At 48.4% G+C, this 18,604-nt stretch overlaps 7 protein-coding genes across 7 annotated transcripts; 3 read left to right on the plus strand and 4 right to left on the minus strand.

Annotated features, from left to right (window-relative positions):
* BDV38DRAFT_285822 (dynamin-related GTPase MGM1) lies at positions 1–2,850 on the minus strand (the record flags this gene model as incomplete). Its single annotated transcript, XM_032060559.1, has 3 exons — positions 1–437; positions 491–2,494; positions 2,553–2,850. 3 exons carry the CDS (start codon positions 2,848–2,850, stop codon positions 1–3), a joined length of 2,739 nt encoding a protein of 912 aa, XP_031910599.1.
* Positions 2,851–3,154: 304 nt separating this feature from the next.
* On the plus strand, positions 3,155–5,020 carry BDV38DRAFT_255131 (glutamine amidotransferase subunit DUG3). The gene is made up of 4 exons (XM_032055390.1): positions 3,155–3,448; positions 3,505–3,600; positions 3,685–4,417; positions 4,467–5,020. The coding sequence occupies exons 1-4, from the start codon at positions 3,434–3,436 to the stop codon at positions 4,757–4,759; spliced, it is 1,137 nt and encodes a 378-aa protein (XP_031910600.1). The 5' UTR covers positions 3,155–3,433; the 3' UTR covers positions 4,760–5,020.
* A 10-nt stretch (positions 5,021–5,030) lies between these two features.
* On the minus strand, positions 5,031–6,468 carry BDV38DRAFT_255134 (PIG-Y family protein). The gene has a single exon (XM_032055391.1). It carries the CDS (start codon positions 6,155–6,157, stop codon positions 5,045–5,047), a length of 1,113 nt encoding a protein of 370 aa, XP_031910601.1. The 5' UTR covers positions 6,158–6,468; the 3' UTR covers positions 5,031–5,044.
* BDV38DRAFT_255136 (uncharacterized protein) lies at positions 6,446–7,219 on the minus strand (the record flags this gene model as incomplete). Its single annotated transcript, XM_032055392.1, has 1 exon — positions 6,446–7,219. A coding segment is annotated over exon 1 (317 nt), but the record flags the coding sequence as incomplete, so codon positions are not given.
* Positions 7,220–7,417: 198 nt separating this feature from the next.
* On the minus strand, positions 7,418–9,092 carry BDV38DRAFT_285825 (nuclear and cytoplasmic polyadenylated RNA-binding protein pub1; the record flags this gene model as incomplete). Its single annotated transcript, XM_032060560.1, has 5 exons — positions 7,418–7,587; positions 7,648–7,780; positions 7,834–8,481; positions 8,538–8,642; positions 8,715–9,092. The coding sequence occupies 5 exons, from the start codon at positions 9,090–9,092 to the stop codon at positions 7,418–7,420; spliced, it is 1,434 nt and encodes a 477-aa protein (XP_031910603.1).
* Positions 9,093–10,086: 994 nt separating this feature from the next.
* BDV38DRAFT_161850 (uncharacterized protein) lies at positions 10,087–11,722 on the plus strand. The gene is made up of 4 exons (XM_032051789.1): positions 10,087–10,144; positions 10,236–10,402; positions 10,458–10,583; positions 10,652–11,722. The coding sequence occupies exons 2-4, from the start codon at positions 10,337–10,339 to the stop codon at positions 11,426–11,428; spliced, it is 969 nt and encodes a 322-aa protein (XP_031910604.1). The 5' UTR covers positions 10,087–10,144; positions 10,236–10,336; the 3' UTR covers positions 11,429–11,722.
* Positions 11,723–14,682: 2,960 nt separating this feature from the next.
* BDV38DRAFT_285827 (arrestin family protein) lies at positions 14,683–17,274 on the plus strand (the record flags this gene model as incomplete). Its single annotated transcript, XM_032060561.1, has 3 exons — positions 14,683–15,409; positions 15,481–16,547; positions 16,612–17,274. 3 exons carry the CDS (start codon positions 14,683–14,685, stop codon positions 17,272–17,274), a joined length of 2,457 nt encoding a protein of 818 aa, XP_031910605.1.
* Between the last annotated feature and the right edge of the window lie 1,330 nt (positions 17,275–18,604).

Below are 18,604 nucleotides of genomic sequence, written 5' to 3' on the forward strand. Positions count from 1 at the left end.
TTAGAACAGGTTCCAGCCACGATTTCTCTGCTCTTTGGACAGAGGGCGGTCGGCGTTTCTATGTTTGCTGCGACCGTCCAACTGGCGGATGCTTTCGATTTTCTGCAGGGCTAGTTCGAGGAGTTCCTTCTTCTTGATCACGTCGAGATGTCTTCGGATGCGAGGGTCCTCGCGGGCGAAGCGTTCTACTTCTGCGTCGGAGAGGTGACGGCCTAGTCTCATGTCCAGTTCTCTAGGAAAGTTGTAGTAGAACTCGGACAGGAGCTCGACGTTTAGGAATAGTACCGCGGTTGAAGTGAGCTTGTCTGCGACGACGTCGAGGAAGACTTCGGGGCAGTAGTACTTGTTCTTCTTGCTGGAACATTGCTTGGAGCGGACGGCGAGAAGTCTCATTTTGAGGAGATCAGCCCGATCGCGTAGGAAGGCGCTTTCGCGACCTGTTTTGATTAGATTCAAGTATATATTGGTAGCATTGGGGACGTAGACATACCTGTGGCTAGGAGGGCAGAACTGAATCCACCTGCACCACCAGCACCGTCGCCTTCCAAGACCACTTCGCCTTTCCTGACCTTGTCTATAAATGACATCACATCCTTGATCTTTCTCCTACCAACGGAGTCCTCGACACGTTTCAAAGCCGCCTCACACGCCTTAAGCTCCTCCTTAAGCACTCTTGTTATGTTTTCCCTTCCCTTCGCCCACTCTGGATCTTCAACTTCAATTTCGTATTTATAAGGCTTGATGCAGTTCTCGACTTGATCGCTGGTGCTGAAGAATCGATCATTCAGGATGCTGCTGCAAGCATCCACGATCTGCTTTTGAGCATATGGGTGAGAGGCGAAGGTAGAGTTGGCCAACAATGACTCAACACGGTTCTGGATTGCATTCGCAACAACAGTCGTAGCAAGCCTGCCGATTCCCAATTTGGTCAAAGAAGAAGTTGACGCGTCGAGCTTGCGGTGCCAATACATTGACTCCGGATCGGCCTTGGGAAGGTCAATGAGGGGGTCCAACTCAGGCATCGGAGGATTCAAGTCGTCAATTGGCTTGTTCCAATATCTCTGAGCGAGGATGTCCATGACGCGTTGATCGAGCTCGTTTTTCAGCATCTCACGCACTTGAGGACGGCCAAAGTTTTCCGCGAATGCCTTGAAGGAGTGCTTGAAGCTGTCCAGGCTCTCGGCGAGATACGACTCTGCGCTCAGCGGACGATCATTATATTGAACCTTGAACTCGTACGTCGCTTCTTCCAGTTCCTGGCTGATAGCGTCCCTAGTACCCGCTAGGCTAGATGCCATCGTCTGTTCAAGAACATGCATAAGTTTGGTTCGCAAAGTTCCAACGCCAACCGACACCTCTGACTGGGGCCCAAACTCGGATGGATGAGAAGAGAAATAGGCATTTTCATTCTTGATGATCGCGCTCGTGATGTTGCCACTTCCCCGAGAGGAGAACAGAGCGGTCGTCTGGGGGATTCGCGAGACCACACCCACGTAGCCCAGGCGAAGGGGGTATTTTTTATCAGTAAGAATGCTATAGCCACGTTCCGGGTCAACAAGGTCCATCTTTGTGATGACACCGATGGTCCTTTCGCCCCTAGGGTCTACCCTGCGACTTGCTCTCAATGCTGTCGAATTGGCAAGATCAACATCTGCCGCAGATATAGCTAAGATAACATTTGGCGCTTGGATGTACTTGTCACATAGATCAGAGATCTTTTGCTTCAACTGTGGAGGTTGACCTTGGCCGGAAACCTGGATATAGCCTGGGAGGTCAATGAGGGAAAGATCGGGAACATTAGGAGAATAGATGGTAAGTTGAATTGGGTCGTCACTGACACATTCCCTCTCAGGGACTGCCAAGTTAAGGTCGGTCAAGGTGCGTTGAATCGAAGAAAAGTCGGTTATCTTTCCTAGACCGAGGGCTGGAAATTCTCCATATTCAGCTTGTGCGTGGGGAGTATTGACTAAAGTAAGTTCGATCGGCCGCCGGGTAACCATATTCGAGCCTTTGGGAAGAAATTCATGTCCGACGATGGCTTCAAGAACGGAGCTTTTGCCGGATGACTGTGAACCAATGACCACAATCGATGGCAATGTGAGTGTGTTGGACTGGCCAACGGCTTGAAGTATGTTCCTGATCTCGATCATTTTACGAGTAAGGAGCATCATCTGGTCGTCCTCCGCATTCCTCGTCAATCGGGCATGCTCGTCATCTTGATCGTACCCTACAGCCGCCGCTCCTGCAGCTGCAGCTGCACCAGCCCGGCTTTCTCTTGGGGGTTGCCCTCCCCCGGAACCGTCGTTTTGGGAACCCTCACTGAAACCTAGAACGTTTTGCAACCATTCAGGGACTTCCACGCTATCTGTAGTCCTTTGCCAGCCACGCTGTGTCTGTTCGGCCACATTTTGGATTTCGGAGAAAATGGATGAAGCAGCGTCACCGGCCGATTCCCCCGCGCGTTTCAACACGTCAATAGCGTAGTTTCCTGCCTCTATAGTAGTCATGAAAATTAGATGAATAGGTCTTGAGATTGGACGATAAGAACATACGTGTAGTTTGATATTGAATATAAGCTAACCCAGCTACTGTAGCCGTTCCAAGCATAGCGGGCACCTTCACTAATTTTAGGGCCAGCTTTGGAAGAATCCTTGCAAAAGAGATCCCCCGCACAGCGGGGACATTATGAATCGAGTTCGCACCGACAGGCCAGGCGCGTCCTCGAAGTGCGGTGCTGCCATCTGAACATAGAAGACCTCCGGTTCTTGCACCAGCGTTATGAACATGGCGGGCCAAAAAGCCTGTCCGCAAGAGCGGAACCAGACGGTGGGAGAGAATTCTCCCGCTCATGGTTCCCAAAATCGCATAAACATCAAGCGGATCGAAAGGATAGAATTGGTCATCTCCGGGCTAGAAGCCACGGCCGTAGACTGAGGTTGCTGGTGCGTCGGACAATAGCAGAGCGCAAAATGATCGGATGTCATCAAATGGTCCTACGCGAAAGCGAACCCCGGCACGGAGAACCTCGTGACCTGCGCCAATGGCCGCTTCGCCGTCCGTATGAGGTCGGTGTGAGTCACGTGTGGATGAAATGGCGACATTGACGTCTTAGGTACTACTGAAGCACAGACGTACTTGTTTTTATATATATTACTCCTGAAGATCCTTTGTATTTATTGAATTGAATTCCTTCTATACTTCAGTTATTTTCTATTTGTTTAGTGGTTGTTGGGTTTTACCTTTGTCAATCGTGGAACATTCTCCATCTTTAAACCTCTTCAGAAGGTGCGACTTCGGCCGCCGGGCAATAGAATTGCTACTACACCGTACTCCGGTTACGTAGCTATATCCCTTTCTTGGAAACATTTTTTATCGTTGAGTTCCTGGTTGCAAACATAGAAACTCCTTTAAAGAGGGTTTCACATCTCCCGCTATGTGCCGTTTTCTGGTAAATCAATCTATACTATATCTATGCGTCATACAACTGACCGCTATTTTCACTAGGTATACAAGGGCCGACATGAGATACGTCTCAGCAAACTAGTAACAGAGCCCAGTCATTCAATTCTGACTCAATCATATGATTCTCGTCTTAGACTGGTGAGTTGTAACATGAATCATAGCCTGGAGACTTCATGCAGCCCTTCCTGTATAAGTAAACATAATTTAACCCGCTGATTACAGGACAACCGCCGTCCAGTAAACGGTGACGGCTTCGGAGTAGGGTTCTATACGGACCCGAAGCTTGGCCCAGAGCCATGTATTTTCACATCCACACTCCCAGCCTGGAACTGTGAGAATCTCGAGCGGTTAGCATCCAAAACCTGCTCCAATCTGATCTTCGCGCATGTCCGCGCAACCACAGAAGGAGCCCTATCAGATAACAACTGCCACCCATTCCAACACAACACGTTGATGTGGATGCACAACGGTAATGTTGGTGGCTGGCAGTATATCAAGCGGCCGTTGGGCGATTCGCTCGCGGATCGCTGGTATCTGGGTGTGAAAGGCGGCACTGATAGCGAATGGGCCTTTGCGTTGTTCCTTGACCTCTTGGAGAAGGAGGGCGTTGATCCGAGCTCGGACCCCGGACCAGAGGGCTTCGGGCAGGCGCTCCTGCGACGGGTGATGGTTAAAACAATTGCAAAGATCAATGAGTTCATTCGGGATATACCCAAGAGACATAATGTTTCTGGTATTGAGACCCGCAGCTTGCTCAATTTTGCTGTGACGGATGGCCATACGGTGGTTTGTACGCGGTATATCAGCAGCAAGACGGATGAACCTGCCAGTTTGTACTTCTCATCAGGTACCAAATGGAAGGAAGGAAAGGTCAAAGGTCACTTCAAGATGGAACGTCACGATAAGGGAGCCGACATTGTCCTAGTGGCAAGTGAGCCGATTACGTTTGAGAGACGTGAGTTACATCCTACTTAGTCCACAGGATTGAGGGCTAACTTTTATAGATAATTGGGTTTCGGTTCCCGCGAACTCGATTGTCACCATCCATAAGCAGACGGTCCTCCTACATCCCATCATGGATGAGTTCTACAGCGAGGACTTAAACCAGGACCGCTCATCCTGCTATGCTGTGTCGAAGGGCCTCGTTAGCACGGGCCCTGGTACCACAGTCCAACCTCAGAACACTGAGTCGAAGGCTCCTACAATTAGCGTCAATGGTGCTAGAGTAGACGATCACGCCGGAGGACTAGCCCAGCATCAACTAGAGTTCGCTAACAAATGTGCAATTTCACATTGAGGGCTTTCGCATGCTTCAAGGTATTAAGCTGGACTTAATGATTACTCAACAATTGAGGTCATTGGCGTTGGTATTGGGTTGGGATATTCTTCTTTCTTGTCGCTGATACGGGATACAACATTTAATCTTAGCACACATAACCTTCTTGACGGGGTCTCTTCGGGGTTATAAATAGAAATTATGTTTTCACATTGGGTGTCTTGAGTTTCAGGTCTGGAATCGTGGCGTTTAAAACATTACAAGACAAAAAAAAAAAAAAAAGGTATTATACAAGAATGGTAGACATTATGTATCGTCACCCGATATATTGGCATGCTTGAAATATTTCATGCCCACCCATGCAACCACAACCCACACCCACGACATAACGGCCGTCAAAATAATCAGAGCAGGATAATACCCAATGATGGGGAGTGTCGGATCATCCTCAAGCTCCGGAGGTGCATAAGGAGTTTCTCCAACATCCCAAGCCCAGCTCCAGACACCAAAGCAACTGCCCATTCCCACAACAAAAACAAGCCATGTCACTATCAGGATAATCCAGCCCCACCACTCCGTTTCTGAATAATCCCAGTTCATATCCTGACTACTAGGTATATCAACCGCATGCGTCGCAAGAGGAGATTTGGTACGATGCATAGCTCGGTACGTTGAGTCTGCCGAAAGCGCATAATAGGAATCCGAGCTCGAAGAAGCGGATTGAAGATGTAGGCCCGCAGCTGCAGCAACAGCGGCATTTGTCTTTTTAGCACGAGGGAAAGACACAATATCCTCATCATCGGTAGTTATCTCTCCGCCAAGAATACTATTTTGGGAGCGGTTCTGCCGGTGATGGTGAGCGGATTGATCCAGTGACTTTGGCGACGCATTCATGAACCCTTCCCATGCCATATCATCCTGACGACTATCTTGTTCCGTATTTCCGTGGGGTGCATTACTCTGGTCCGGGGAAACTGGGTCAGGTAACGGTTGTTGCATTCGTGAGCCTGTGGCAAGCTGTTGCTGTTGTCCGATAACCTCTCCCCGTGGCATGTCGATCGGTGCTCGTGTGGCTTTTTTGTCTCGATATTCAAATCGCGTGCCTAGCAGGGCAGTTTTTCGTAGTGAGCCCTTCCTCCTTCGCGTTCTTCGCTGTTGTAGCGCGCTAGCCATTGCTCTGCCTCCCCGTACACTGGAGCCAAAACCATCGCTATCATCCCGGTCGATGCCGGAATGAGCCCGCTCTGGGGTATTATGAGTCGCTTGTATCATGCGTAAGAACGAGAGTTTGGATAATAGTGAGCCGGATGAGCTGCGCTTGTGTCCGCTGCTTGCGCTCTCTGAGCGTGTCCGTCCGGAGAGCTGATCATCGTTATCCAACGATAGTGCCTCTCTGCTGTTGTCGCTTGCATCTTCCATTAGCGCAAGCTGGGCGTTATTAGCTCAGCTGGCCATTAGCCATCGACATCCAGATTTAAGTGTCTAGAATTGTACTTTTCAGTGGTTGGTGTTGGCAGATTCCATCAAGCAAGATGGTTATGGGGAGACGAAGGGGGGAGTGACGGCGCCCGAGCCAAGCCAGCTGAGCCTCCGAGGCGGTACCTTCATTTAAGGTATTATTTACCCATGGGATTTGGTCAGGTTATCCGTACCATTGCTAATATATATATAGCACTTTTCTGAACAGAACTATTCTGATGGTAACCGCTACTGCTTAGGGAATTACTGTGGAAGAAAAAGATCAAGTCATTATTCATACAACAGCCGTTCTCAAAATTGTACTTGTTGCCGATAGCTGTCATATGTCTGCTAACTAATTGATCCAAGGCAGTAAAAGAGAAAAGATATCCGAAACTCCAGGGCATAAAGTCGTAATCTGGACCGAGGGATAACAATGGTCTCAACGATGGTATCATAAAGTAAGCATGAGAAAAAGTACCAACGAGATGCAACGCATAGAGGGGCCTCGGGATCCCGGGGACACATTAAGCTTGTTAGCGAGGTATTGATAAACTTGAAACAAGAAAGGTCCCTGAATAGATGAGAAAGCAAGACCGCTATCAAACCAGAAGAGGAATTTGGCATGTGAGCGTAGAGACACAAGGGCCCATTCATAGGCCAGGCATACATACTAAACGAATACGATACAAATTCATAGAAAGCGACTTATCAAGAAATAATAATCCAAAATAGATAGGGGGTCAGAGACATAAGGAAACAAGAATAGGTACTTTTAGTTTATTCCGCAGAACGCTTGAATCGAAAGTCCAAGAAGCTCTTAATAAAAGTAGCGCACATTCATGGAAAGCAAAGAGCATGAGAAAATTGACTCAACAAAGTGGACTCGGGGTATTGGGTGTACGATAACACACAAATTTCATTTCAAAGAGAAGCATTTGAGAATGGGAGATGCGCTTAGAAATCCACTTAGTAAGGGACAATCATGAAAAAGGGAGCACGGAAAAAAAAAAAAAAAAAAAACAGAAAAAAGATGGAAACAATGTGGTAGTACGAAGAAATTAAACGAGAAGGGAAAGGAGAGGAGAAAAGTAGAAAGGGAGAAGGAAAGAGCCTCTTCTTAACAAAGTTGTTGACACAGACAGCCCTGTTTATACTCGATTGTCCATCTGAGGAACGTTCGATAGGGCCGGCATGCAGCGAGGTATACTGGGCGATAGGCTACGCTTGGTAGCCTCCAAAGCCATTCCCAAAATTAGCGTTGTTGGCCTGGTTCCAGCCGGAGGCAGGGGCAGCTTGTCCACGGCCATAGCCTGCATTTCCTGGGACCTGGCCATAGTTCTGACCGCCCATTCCGGATTGATCCCAGCCTCTTCCAGCCGGGTTGGGACCTACGGTTTACGGTATTAGTCATAAAACCGAAAGTTGGATAAGGATAGGAGAAAAGTCACCTTGAGGAGTCATAGGTCCACCGGGTCCACCGTACTGAGGGAAATACGGGGCTGGGCTGTTGTTAAAGGGCGAATTGCCCTGTTGACCAGAGAAGTTGTCGAACTGGCCAGTAGGAGGACGGTCCTTACCCCACTACGACAGTTAGCCAAACGACATCAAATTACGAGAAGTAGGGAAGACCATACGCTGCACTTCAGGGGACGCCCGTTAACATTGTACCCGTTGAGCTGGCAGATAGCCATGGCGGCATTTTCGTGACTATCCATCTTGATGAACGCAAATCCCCGATCTGCTTGAAGACGAGTTTCCAGAACATAACCAAAGTTCTGGAACAGCGGGACAAGGTCGTTCTGCGTGGTGTAAGGGGTGAGGTTACCCACATAGCACGTGGTCTGCCACTGTGGGGTTTGCTGGACAACCATATCGTAGCTCTGAATGCCATGAGTAGGAAAGTGATGATGACCGAAAGCCGTTGTCGGGGTCATTCCCATGGCCGCCATCGCTTGTTGCTGAGAAATGGAGGGCTGTCCTTTCTGATTCGCCCAGTTACAGCGAATAGCACGAGACCCCAGCCACTCGCCGTCCATTGATCCCAAAGCTTTATCGGCGTCCGCACGGTCACGGAAGGCAACAAAACCGTAACCACGGGACCGACCGGTTTTCATATCCCACATGACACGCGCCTCGGAAACTGAACCGAAGGCTGAGAAAGCCTGTTGCAGGATTTCGTCGTTAACTTCGTTACTCAGATCTCCAACGAAAATGTGGAAGTGGTTCGAGGTATCTTCCTTGTTCGTGCTGTTGGACTGGTAAGCCCAGTTGACACGGATTTCCTGCAAATCCCGTCAGAGATGGTTCTAGAACGTATAGGTGGCTCGAATGACTATACCGATTGGTGAATGCGGCGCCCGTTGAGAGTTTGCATGGCTCGTTCAGCAGCGCCAGGGTCGTCAAATTCAACGAAGCCGTAGTTGTATCCTTTACTGTTGAACTTCTGCGGGAGTTAGTACGTAAGTTGATGTACCTTGAGCGGTTGACAGGTATGCCGATGACGCACAGAACTCACGTTCTTATCAGGAATGATCTTAACGCTGACAACGTGTCCAGTAGTCTCAAAAATTTGTTTCAAAATATCCTCTGTGACCCGGGGGTCCAGACCGCCAACATAAAGAGCTCTCTTGTTTGGCTCTGGGGCAGCCCGGCGCACGTACCCGCCGGCGCTGGTTGGGGACATCATATTTCCAGACATCGGAGAGGTGATCGCCGTGGGAATAGGATTGGTATTCTGCGGGATCACAACCGGAGGGCGAGGGGGCGGCGGCATATGGGAAGGATTGGCCTGGCCATTGCCCTGAGTCCCGTCGTACTGCTGGCCGGGAGCAGCAGAGGTCTGCGGAGGCGGAGGGAGAGTCGAAGGAGTTTGGGCGGGTACGTTATCAGCCATTGTTGCAAGGTCACAGGCCACAATATACAAGGAAACTGATCACTGAAACAATATAATGCACAAGTCAATGAATGTTGGTAGCGCTTAATGGGTGAGGGTGAGTGATGAGAATCTTTTGAGGACGGGGCGATGCAGAACGTTACGCAGTCACCGAATTGGTTAAAGGTCGAAAGGCGGAAAGCGACGCGGGGATCTAACGCCCAGAAGAACAAAAAGGACAAAACAGGGAAGGGGAAAAAAAAAAGGGAAAAAGGGAGAGGAAAAGGAAAAGGAAATTAGTGGAGCATACAAGGAAGCGCAGTCGTCAAAAAATAACGACAGGAAAAAGAAAAGAAATTAGAGAAAGGGTGAGGCAACAGCTTCGTGACGGATGAAGAAGCGCTAGAATCCAGACGACTCAAAACACGGCTTTCTCCCCAACAAGTTAAACAGGTGGTAAAAAAGCTTAAGATTCGGGGGGATAAAACACGAGAGAGCTGGAGGAAATTGATGCAAAAAGAAATAGGAAAGAAAAGAGATAGGAAAGCAAAAAACAAAAGGGAAGAAAAACCCAATCACTCAGGTCTCGACGCCAGCGAAAAGTGCGATAGACAGCGTGAGAGATGAAATAAAATGGAAATGGAAACAGGGGAAAAGAAAAGCTGCGATGATCTGACCTGACGGGAGTCTGAATGGAGAAAAGAACGAGGAGTTTGGATGGTCAAGAGCCGCTTGGGGTGAGGGGCGCACTAATCCCCTTTGCGTTAGTCCTCCCTTGACGGGTCGCTTTCCATTGAATCCATTCAGGTAAAGCGCTTAATTCCTCCACTGCTCATCAATTCGACCTATCGTTCGAAACCATTAGCCTAGGGTCTTTTGGTTCGCTCTTGTGGTAGGTAATGATATTCTTTCTCCTTTGTGCAGAACATTAAAAGTGCCTACGATCTTACATCATCATGACTGTTCTCCTGCTGTTCTTTTCATTGGTCTCGTGTGGTCTCAGAAACCAGTAGTACCTGCCTCAGCCAGTACTCCCGCGTCGCGGAAGTGCTATTGGAGCTCCTGCGTTTGATGTATCTCCCGTCTCATTCCAGATTTCAGGGACCCCTGTTACAACTTGCGTCAGCTGCAGACCTGACTTGATCAACTAACAGAACCCCTTAGGGAACCCCTTAGCCTCAGAGAAGTTCGTATCTTCTGCTTTCATCCAGTCATCATCCTCGAGCAGATTACATCCAATACGACGCGACACTGCCACAGTGGCTATGGCTACTTCGGATCTTTCAAATCCAGATTCTCTGGCCGTCTTAACGGCAATGGTCAATCAAACGGTAATGCCCCTCATGGACAAGTTTATTGTAGCACAAAAGCACTGATCCTCCTCAGCTTATCGAAACCGGCCGCTTTTTCCGATCAGGGGGTTCTACGCAATCCAGGGCCCAACTCAAGCGTTCACTTCCAGTCGCTCATGAGCAATTTCAAAGCGCGCTGGACAATCTCTCCGAGCAGATCGTATGTGTTTTACACTTCCGTAGACCAACGGAGGCACATGGTTCGCTGATCTTACTGATCAACATTAGTTCATTGCCAAGACGTTCCTGGAGAGGGACTACGAGGCGATTGCAGCCCAAAAGGCAGCACTGCAACCAGCCGAAGATGTTGTTATGAGTCAATCAGAGACCATTCAGGACCCCGAAGCTGCGCCACAGGTGGAGGCAACAGCAGTTGACACAAATCAAGTCCAATCAGAACCATCCAAGGCTGACGCCGTGCAATCACATACAAGTGTCGATGCCGGTCAGCAGAACTCTAGTGAAACCCTTGTGAAAGAAGAGAAGCCAGCCGAATCTGCTGCGGTTGGTCCCAATCAGTCTCAGCCTGGGCCCAGTGAGATCAATTTCGATTCAGTTCTCGATGATACTGGCGGGGCGAATGACTTCGATCTGAACTTAGACTTTGGGGATGACGACCTTGGGAACGAGAACTTCTTGTCAGGATCCAACCTTGGTACTACCAATACAGCTAGTGCCACCGAGCAGGAGAAGGGGGTTGACCAAAGTGGGAACACGACAACTGAAGTCCCTGGTTTGGAGACTGGTGCCGCCAACATCCCAACTGGGGGGGATATGTTCGACCTAGAATTGCAGAAGACCGAGGCATTTTCCGCCCAAAACGAGGCCCCAGAAGGGCAACAAGGTAACACCACTGAAGATATTATGGCTCCGGGCGAATCTAGCTTCGATGACTTGTTCATGGATAATGAGAATTTTGGCAGTGGAGACGTGGGAGACCCTAGCATGCTGGAAGGCGATAGTTTGATGAATATGAATGAGCTCGATGATAGCTGGTTTACTTAGGGGTGACTCTTATCCAACGGACGAACGGGAGAGGTTTGGGGGGTTACCACTCATGGACAATGGCAATGATTATCGGTTATAGACAACGTTTCATGAAGGGGAATGAGAAAACTCTACTTGGCTACCGACCTTCGTCTCCCCTCACTCGCCGAGACACATGGCAAGGTTCATGCAAGGGGTGACGGTCGTACCTGAAAACGTAATGATAGTTCGTCATTTTAGCCGATCTACATAGAATGTAATATCAACTCTAAGTGAGATAAACTCTACCGGAGCCACAAGGCTGAGCAGGCATGTTCGCTTGGGTCACAGGTCGCGTAACATTGTTGGCTACGTAAAACCACCCCAAGGGGCTTCGTATACGTTCGGACATACGTAGTTTTGTGATTGTTTCTGAATTAAGCACTGCCATTGAGGGTCGAGGTTGGTGAGGGAAGTAAAACAGGGGTGGGGGGGAAGAAAAAAGGAAAAGGGGAAAAGCAAGAGAGAATGAAACTATTCCCAAACCGTTGTGTTTATTTTGGAATTAAGAGTGACTTAAGGTACAAACTGCCCTGAGTTGGGCATAAACATTCTATGAACATTCTATGAGGTCATCGGCTCGTGGAAAGGAAATCAAATCGCTCTCGGCTTCTAGAAAACAGATTAACTCATCTTCGGAAAATAATTGCACAATCCTGGAATGGAATGCAATTCCTTCATTCCAATATGGCGGAATTATGCGATCTCATCTACTGTGTATCACCTCCCTCGACACTCCAGTGAAAATCTTCTCGTCAATTGATGACTAGATCATCTTCAAAATGGTCCAAAACGAGGGACTTTATTAAACGATTAACTAATGCACTTGATCCACCGTAACTAACTATCAGACCATCAAGCATTTGATTCTAGCGTTCTTCTTCCGTCTTCTCTCTCACTTTTTTTTTTTTTTTTTTTTTTTTTATCCCCAATCCTACCGTACTCGCCTTACCAAAGAGTACCAACGATGTAACATAACTATCCAGACTCTCACTAAGGTCCCAACGCGGTTTGATTTGCCATGACTAACGGGATCGACATAACTCACTACTGTGTACTTCTAACAATCTTTGAGACAAGCGAGTAGTAAGAGCATAATAGCGTTAGACCAGATTGATGATGAACGAGGCGTCCGAAATGAAAGCGATGCGTCTCTTATGATATCACTATTCGATTTGCGCTGCAGTTATGAATCACACGCTCACTGGAGACGCATCCCCGCACACACACACACACACGACAGGTCAAAGTGCCGAAAATGCTTGACAGATGGACTCTCAGACCCTCTCTTCGCCCTGTCATATTTGTTCATTCATTTATTTTATTTCATTTCATTTTATTCTATCTAATTTAATTTGTCCTTTCTTCCGCGGAAGTTACTGTCTCACATAGGCTCTTGATCCCGTGGTGCCGTAATATCCGCTATGGATGGATGAATCTAGCCACCATCTTTGGTCTCTGCTTTCTCGGCACCGAGGAAATTGATGGTAAAACGTCATCACCCTCCCAAATTTAGGTTGTCAAAGGGACTTGGTTCGCGCTTGACTCTAACCGACTAGGGAAGAAAACCTAATCCAATATGGGAATGGGCTCGTCCAAATCGCCTCCGAGTTCTCTCCGTGAAAACTTTGTGGAAGTACGGCTCCGAGTTACCTGAGCGGAGTACTGTATAGACTAACTACTCCTTGTACCAAGTACTTAATTCCATGAAGGATGCAAGAAGATCGCTGTCACATGCTGTTCAATTTCCCTATCGCGTCATAGGAGATACAATTGGAGAGCAAGATCGGACATTAGATTGAGTTATATGGCTGTGAAAAGATGTTGGTTAGAACCACGAGGCATATTAGTATTACTATTACCTTCCTTACGACTCCGTGATACTCCGTGCACTCTCAACTGGAGAATGACAACAACATAGCTTCCTGGTTCTTAACGTGAGATAAAAAGAAAATTAAAATTGAAAAAAAAAGTCACATAACATAAAAATAAAAACACAAACTACAACCTAAAATCGACTAACCGGTAGGATTTCCCTTTAGCGTACCAGTAAAAGTCCAATGAGACGAAATAGTTGGGGACGAGGGAAAACGAGCTTCAAGGGAAGCCGTCGTTCAACGAACTACTAGTCGAGAGCGAAGCTGTTTAAATTATTATCCACGGATCGCCGGCTACAACGAACCACTCCGCGTCATCGTCTGAAATCTTATTCAAATCATTCGTTCCCTGCACCTTTTTCTCTGTAATTTGCTTTTCTTCTTCCCCTTCACCCTGTCTGAAGTTCTTATTGCTCGACAGTGTCTTGTGCCCAAGGAATCAAAGCGCACCGCCTCATTCTTGTCGCCGGAACGGTGCCGTCATCGGTCGGTCTGGTCGCCATCGGAGTCTGTGTCCTTGACTCTTTATGGCCATTGCATTGGCTTTGGGGAGATTGATTTAGTATTAACGGATAAGGAAAACGACTGAACATTCGCTCCCCGCAATTTATCGGCCCTTCTGGACTTGACCCTTGGTTGATCATTTGCTACGAACTGATCATCCTGTCATTCATCTCCAATTATCAATTTATTTCTTCTTGTCAACGGTACTCCGTGAGTACTTCTCCTCTTTTTTCCTCACTCACAACACCCAAACTCTCCGCATTTTTCTTCCTCGTACCGCCCCGTGTGTCTGCTCCCTTGCGTTCAGCCGGTCGATCATCTGCCAAAACGGAAAAGACTGCAATAAAAACGGAGGACCGTAACCAAAAAAAAAAGAGGAGAGAAAAAAAAAAAAAGAATTGAAAGGGCCCCCAGCTGGTCGCATTGAATGCGCGTCACGACTGCACTTTTTTAACTCTCAGACCTGAAAATATCTGGTACCTCATATTTACTTTTAGGTTTTTGCTTTTTTCGTTTTCAACCCTTGTTCTTGTTGTGAGCCGCCGAGGACGGAGTACAGCGTAAGTCATTCATTTACTTACTTACCTGCCTAGCTCTTTCTCTCTTCGTTCTTTTTATATCCTTTTTCACCTTTCACTCCGGTGTTTCTCTTTCTTCAGCCCTGCTTCGCTTCCTTTCTTTTGAAACTGCCTTAGACAAGTGAGGCTCGTTTCAGTTTAGGCCCCCCCATCTCTCCCTTCCTTTTCCGCTTTCATTTAAAAAGCACTGCGACGTCGATGATCCGAAATTGTTTCTTCCTTTGAAAATAAAAAATTTCTAAATCAATTATGCATTGAATTGGCATCTTTCACGATGACAACCGCTCATATTACTCCTCTACAGCAGGACCTTTCGGCATCGGTCACAACCACAAGCCCGGTCGCCCAAATACATTGCAGTGCCCCGGAATCTTTATCGTCCGGTCATACAAGTTCTAGCGCGGAACATCGCCGGTCAGTCGACCCATCGGCCGTCGTTGGCGCCAATTTCCCCAAACAGACCAATCGCCGCGCTTCAATTTTCAGGAAGTTGGCGGGTCCACGCGAGAACGCAAAGCGTTTCCTCCGCCTGGGGGGTTCCGTCCGCGCTCAGTCGCCGCCATCGATCCGCTCGATGTCCCGTACACAGCGTCCTCGTCCGGTCTCCGAGATCGTATTGTCTCGCGAAGATGCACGAATGCTCGCCTCTGCTAGTTTAGGAGCCGGTCTAGGAACGGGCAGAATGCGCTCCCACTCCTCTTCTACCGGATCGGTAAATCAGTCCTCTGCGGGGTCCGTAACGAGTGCGCCATCATCGGACTCAATGGGGCCATTTCCGACGCTACGGCACGAGAAAATTGTTGCAACAGGAAGTGGTATCACAGTGGGTATTGCCCTCACGGAGCCTGTGATATACCTGCAGGGATACGACCAGAATGACCCAAGCACAAAGAAATCGGCCATTTTACGTGGCCAGTTGCATCTCAAGGTGACCAAAAGCGTTAAGATTAAGAAGATATCGATCTGCTTCCGTGGACATGCACAAACCGATTGGCCCGAAGGTGGGTTCCAACAACTGTTGTGAATATGATTTTCTAAATGCGCACGCTAACTAGACTTTGCGTCTCTGCAGGAATACCACCTAAAAAGGTACATTACCATGATAAGAAGGACCTGGTCACCCATTGTATGATATATTTCAATCACGGTGATTCGGTTCTGACGCCGAACGACTACGGAGCAAACTTTTATCAGCATGCCAAACCAGTGACCTCCGTTACTGGAAAGGATGGTAGCCCAGTAACTGTTACTCGCGAAATCTTAAAATCTGGATCCTCAACCTCTCTCAGTAATGCTCAGCCTACGAGTAAGGAGCTAAAACGCCTTTCCCTTCAATCCAACCACTCTCGCAGCTTCGGGAAGAACGATCCGCCCCCTAGCGCAGTCGCCCATCCACAGCGCAACTACCGCATGTTTCCTGTCGGTGATTACCTGTATAGTTTCGAGTTCCCGATCGATGGCTCCCTTCCAGAGACTATCAAGACAGATCTGGGATATGTCCGGTATGATTTGGAAGCCATCGTGGAACGATCAGGCGCGTTCCGACCCAATCTCCTCGGTAATCTTGATGTGCCGGTCATTCGCACGCCGGCGGAGGGCTCCTTGGAACAGGTCGAGCCGATCGCTATTTCTCGCAACTGGGAAGACCAATTGCATTACGACATCGTTATCTCAGGGAAATCCTTCCCCTTAGGCAGCCAGGTGCCCATTGCATTTAAATTAACACCGCTAGCCAAAGTCGAATGCCACCGGATTAAAGTCTACGTAACGGAAAACATACAGCATTGGACGGCAGACAAAAGCGTCCACCGCTTCCAGCCGGCCAAGAAGGTGCTACTGTTCGAAAAACGAGCTGATTCAGCTAGCACGAGTACGTACCCAGGCAGCTCAATGCGCGTCACAGCAGGTGGTGGCATTGACTGGGATCATCGCGCTGCTGCTGCGAGGGGCGATGAAGTTGTGGACCGGAACCGGACAAATCTTTTGGGCAATTTAGCCAGCGATTCCGGCGTCGGTCCGACCGAAATGGAGTTTAATGTTCAACTCCCGAGCTGCCATGAGATGAAGAATCGGGATGAGTCTCACAGGCTACACTTCGACACCACGTACGAAAACATACAGATTAACCATTGGATCAAGGTAGGATGGATGGGCTTCCACCTGTTAGGTTCCGAAAGCAATATGGCTAACGCGTTTCTTTCAGATTGTCCTTCGTCTCTCTAAGGTGGATGAAAGAGATCCGAGTAAGCGAAGACATTTCGAGATCTCTATCGACTCTCCATTCCACCTACTTTCGTGCAAGGCCACACAGGCCAACATTTATCTCCCAGCGTATACCTCGCCAAATTCGGATCCTGCGCCGCCTGCCCAGGAGTACGAATGTGGGTGCCCAGGAGCCGCCGCGCTCAATAGAGCCAGCAGCTCGACCGGCCGCTCTCTGACTTCCGAAGCAGAGGAGCCGCCGACTGGTAGAGCAGTTTACCGAAGTTTCACGAATGGCTCCGGCGGCTTGGCACGACCTCCTCAAGCGCATTTGGCACATGAGCCAAGCGACCGTGCAGATGAACCTCCACCACGTCCTATGCATCTACTCCGCACCCCGTCATTTGCTCCACCCGCGTTTGAAGATGTTCCGCCACCGCCACCGCTCATAACACCACCCCCTGAATACACCTCTATAGTCGGCAACAACGACCGGGAGACGGTGCTGGAGGACTATTTTTCCCGGCTGTCGTGCTATGAAGAAGCTGCCGATGACCCACGGGGTCTCGGACGGGTTGATGTGCCTCTGACCCCTGGAGGGCGGGTGAACCGGAGTATGGACGTCCCACGGGAGTGGGTTCGCTTGGATCAGTCGGCCGTCTAAGCCGTTAGATGGCTAGATGTCAGTCACGGAGTTACGATGTCATGAATTAAATGTATTCTTTTCATCTTGAAGGGGATCCACAGGTGCTTGATGTTACACCTGAAAATTCCCCTTGACGGTATCATACGATTAGCGCTGCACGCTGATGGATTATATTTGTTATAAATCGGGTTTACAGGGTTACAAGGCGCAGAAGGACAAGGATGATGGCCGGCGCTGGAATATGGAGGGCATCATCATGAGCGAACTTGATTTTCTTGGATTTTCTTTTCTCTGCTATACATCTCGCAAGTTCGTTATGTCTATGTCTCACAAACATATTTGAACTAGCGATTGATGCAATTCGCTTCATAAATTTTATATGTTATTAAAGTATATAGACCGCTGTTTCATCATCATTCAGATCGTGTAAGTACGTATGAACGCACTTCGACTACAATTGCCTCCAACCGCAAATCTACGAAAACTACAATTTGTACTATTTCGGCCTCTTTTCCAAATAACTCTCAAGTCGAATATTATGCAATCACAATTCTCTTACCGGGAAATCAACAGAATATGAAACAGGTAGTGATATGCTGGAAAAGTCGTCTCTTGGTATTATTGATTCATACCTTGGACAAACGCTGACGATTGAAATATATACATCTGTTGAGAAGGGGATACAGCTCCCATTGTTCAGATGGTAGAGACGAGCTATATGGGAGCATCGTCTCCGACAAGATCAAGCCTCGGCACGATGGCTGGGAAGGGGAATTAGCACATCTTATTTGAAGACGCACACTAGTGTTAACTATAGCTCGTGAGATGACAGTCCATCAACTGACCAGCACGAGATTTTCGGAACATCTGCCGTTACAAACTTGGATGTCTGGCTATAATTTGCCGGCGATCAAGCAATATTTACCTGCGCGATAGGACGACGCTAACAGAGTTAAACCCGACTAGATCAAGGGCCGTTCCGCTGACTTTCTATACGGCCGGTAAGAGAATCATGTGGTCTAGAACATGCATATCGGTTGCCAGGCCATGGCTGATGAACCCAATCTTCACAAGCCGGAGCTACCTTGTTTCTGTAACCGGGTAAAAATGTGGAGATTGCGAGGTTGCAGTCCCAGGTGGCTATACTAGCACGTGGTCTCCTGCATGTCAGATTGGAAACCATCACACTTGGATACTATGACACCCCTCAACGCATTTCCCCAGTTTTTAGATTAATTGAGGAGGTCATAGACAGCCACCAAACAGAATCGTCTGGCGGAGGCATGGCCACAGTTTAGACGATGATATCCGATTCAGTATGAAGGAGATGATATTGGTGGATATACCA

Source organism: Aspergillus pseudotamarii (genome assembly GCF_009193445.1).
Source record: "Aspergillus pseudotamarii strain CBS 117625 unplaced genomic scaffold BDV38scaffold_53, whole genome shotgun sequence".
In the NCBI taxonomy this organism is placed as follows: domain Eukaryota; kingdom Fungi; phylum Ascomycota; class Eurotiomycetes; order Eurotiales; family Aspergillaceae; genus Aspergillus; species Aspergillus pseudotamarii.

Excerpts from the sequence above, each read along its gene's own strand:
- BDV38DRAFT_255131 (XM_032055390.1), top strand. Across the intron at positions 3,601-3,684 it reads ATGATTCTCGTCTTAGACTG|GACAACCGCCGTCCAGTAAA; the intron begins GTGAGTTGTAAC and ends CGCTGATTACAG. Across the intron at positions 4,418-4,466 it reads GCCGATTACGTTTGAGAGAC|ATAATTGGGTTTCGGTTCCC; the intron begins GTGAGTTACATC and ends TAACTTTTATAG.
- BDV38DRAFT_255134 (XM_032055391.1), bottom strand. The coding sequence starts at position 6,157 with ATGGAAGATGCAAGCGACAACAGCAGAGAGGCACTATCGTTGGATAAC.
- BDV38DRAFT_161850 (XM_032051789.1), top strand. The coding sequence starts at position 10,337 with ATGGCTACTTCGGATCTTTCAAATCCAGATTCTCTGGCCGTCTTAACG. Across the intron at positions 10,403-10,457 it reads CGGCAATGGTCAATCAAACG|CTTATCGAAACCGGCCGCTT; the intron begins GTAATGCCCCTC and ends GATCCTCCTCAG. Across the intron at positions 10,584-10,651 it reads ACAATCTCTCCGAGCAGATC|TTCATTGCCAAGACGTTCCT; the intron begins GTATGTGTTTTA and ends GATCAACATTAG.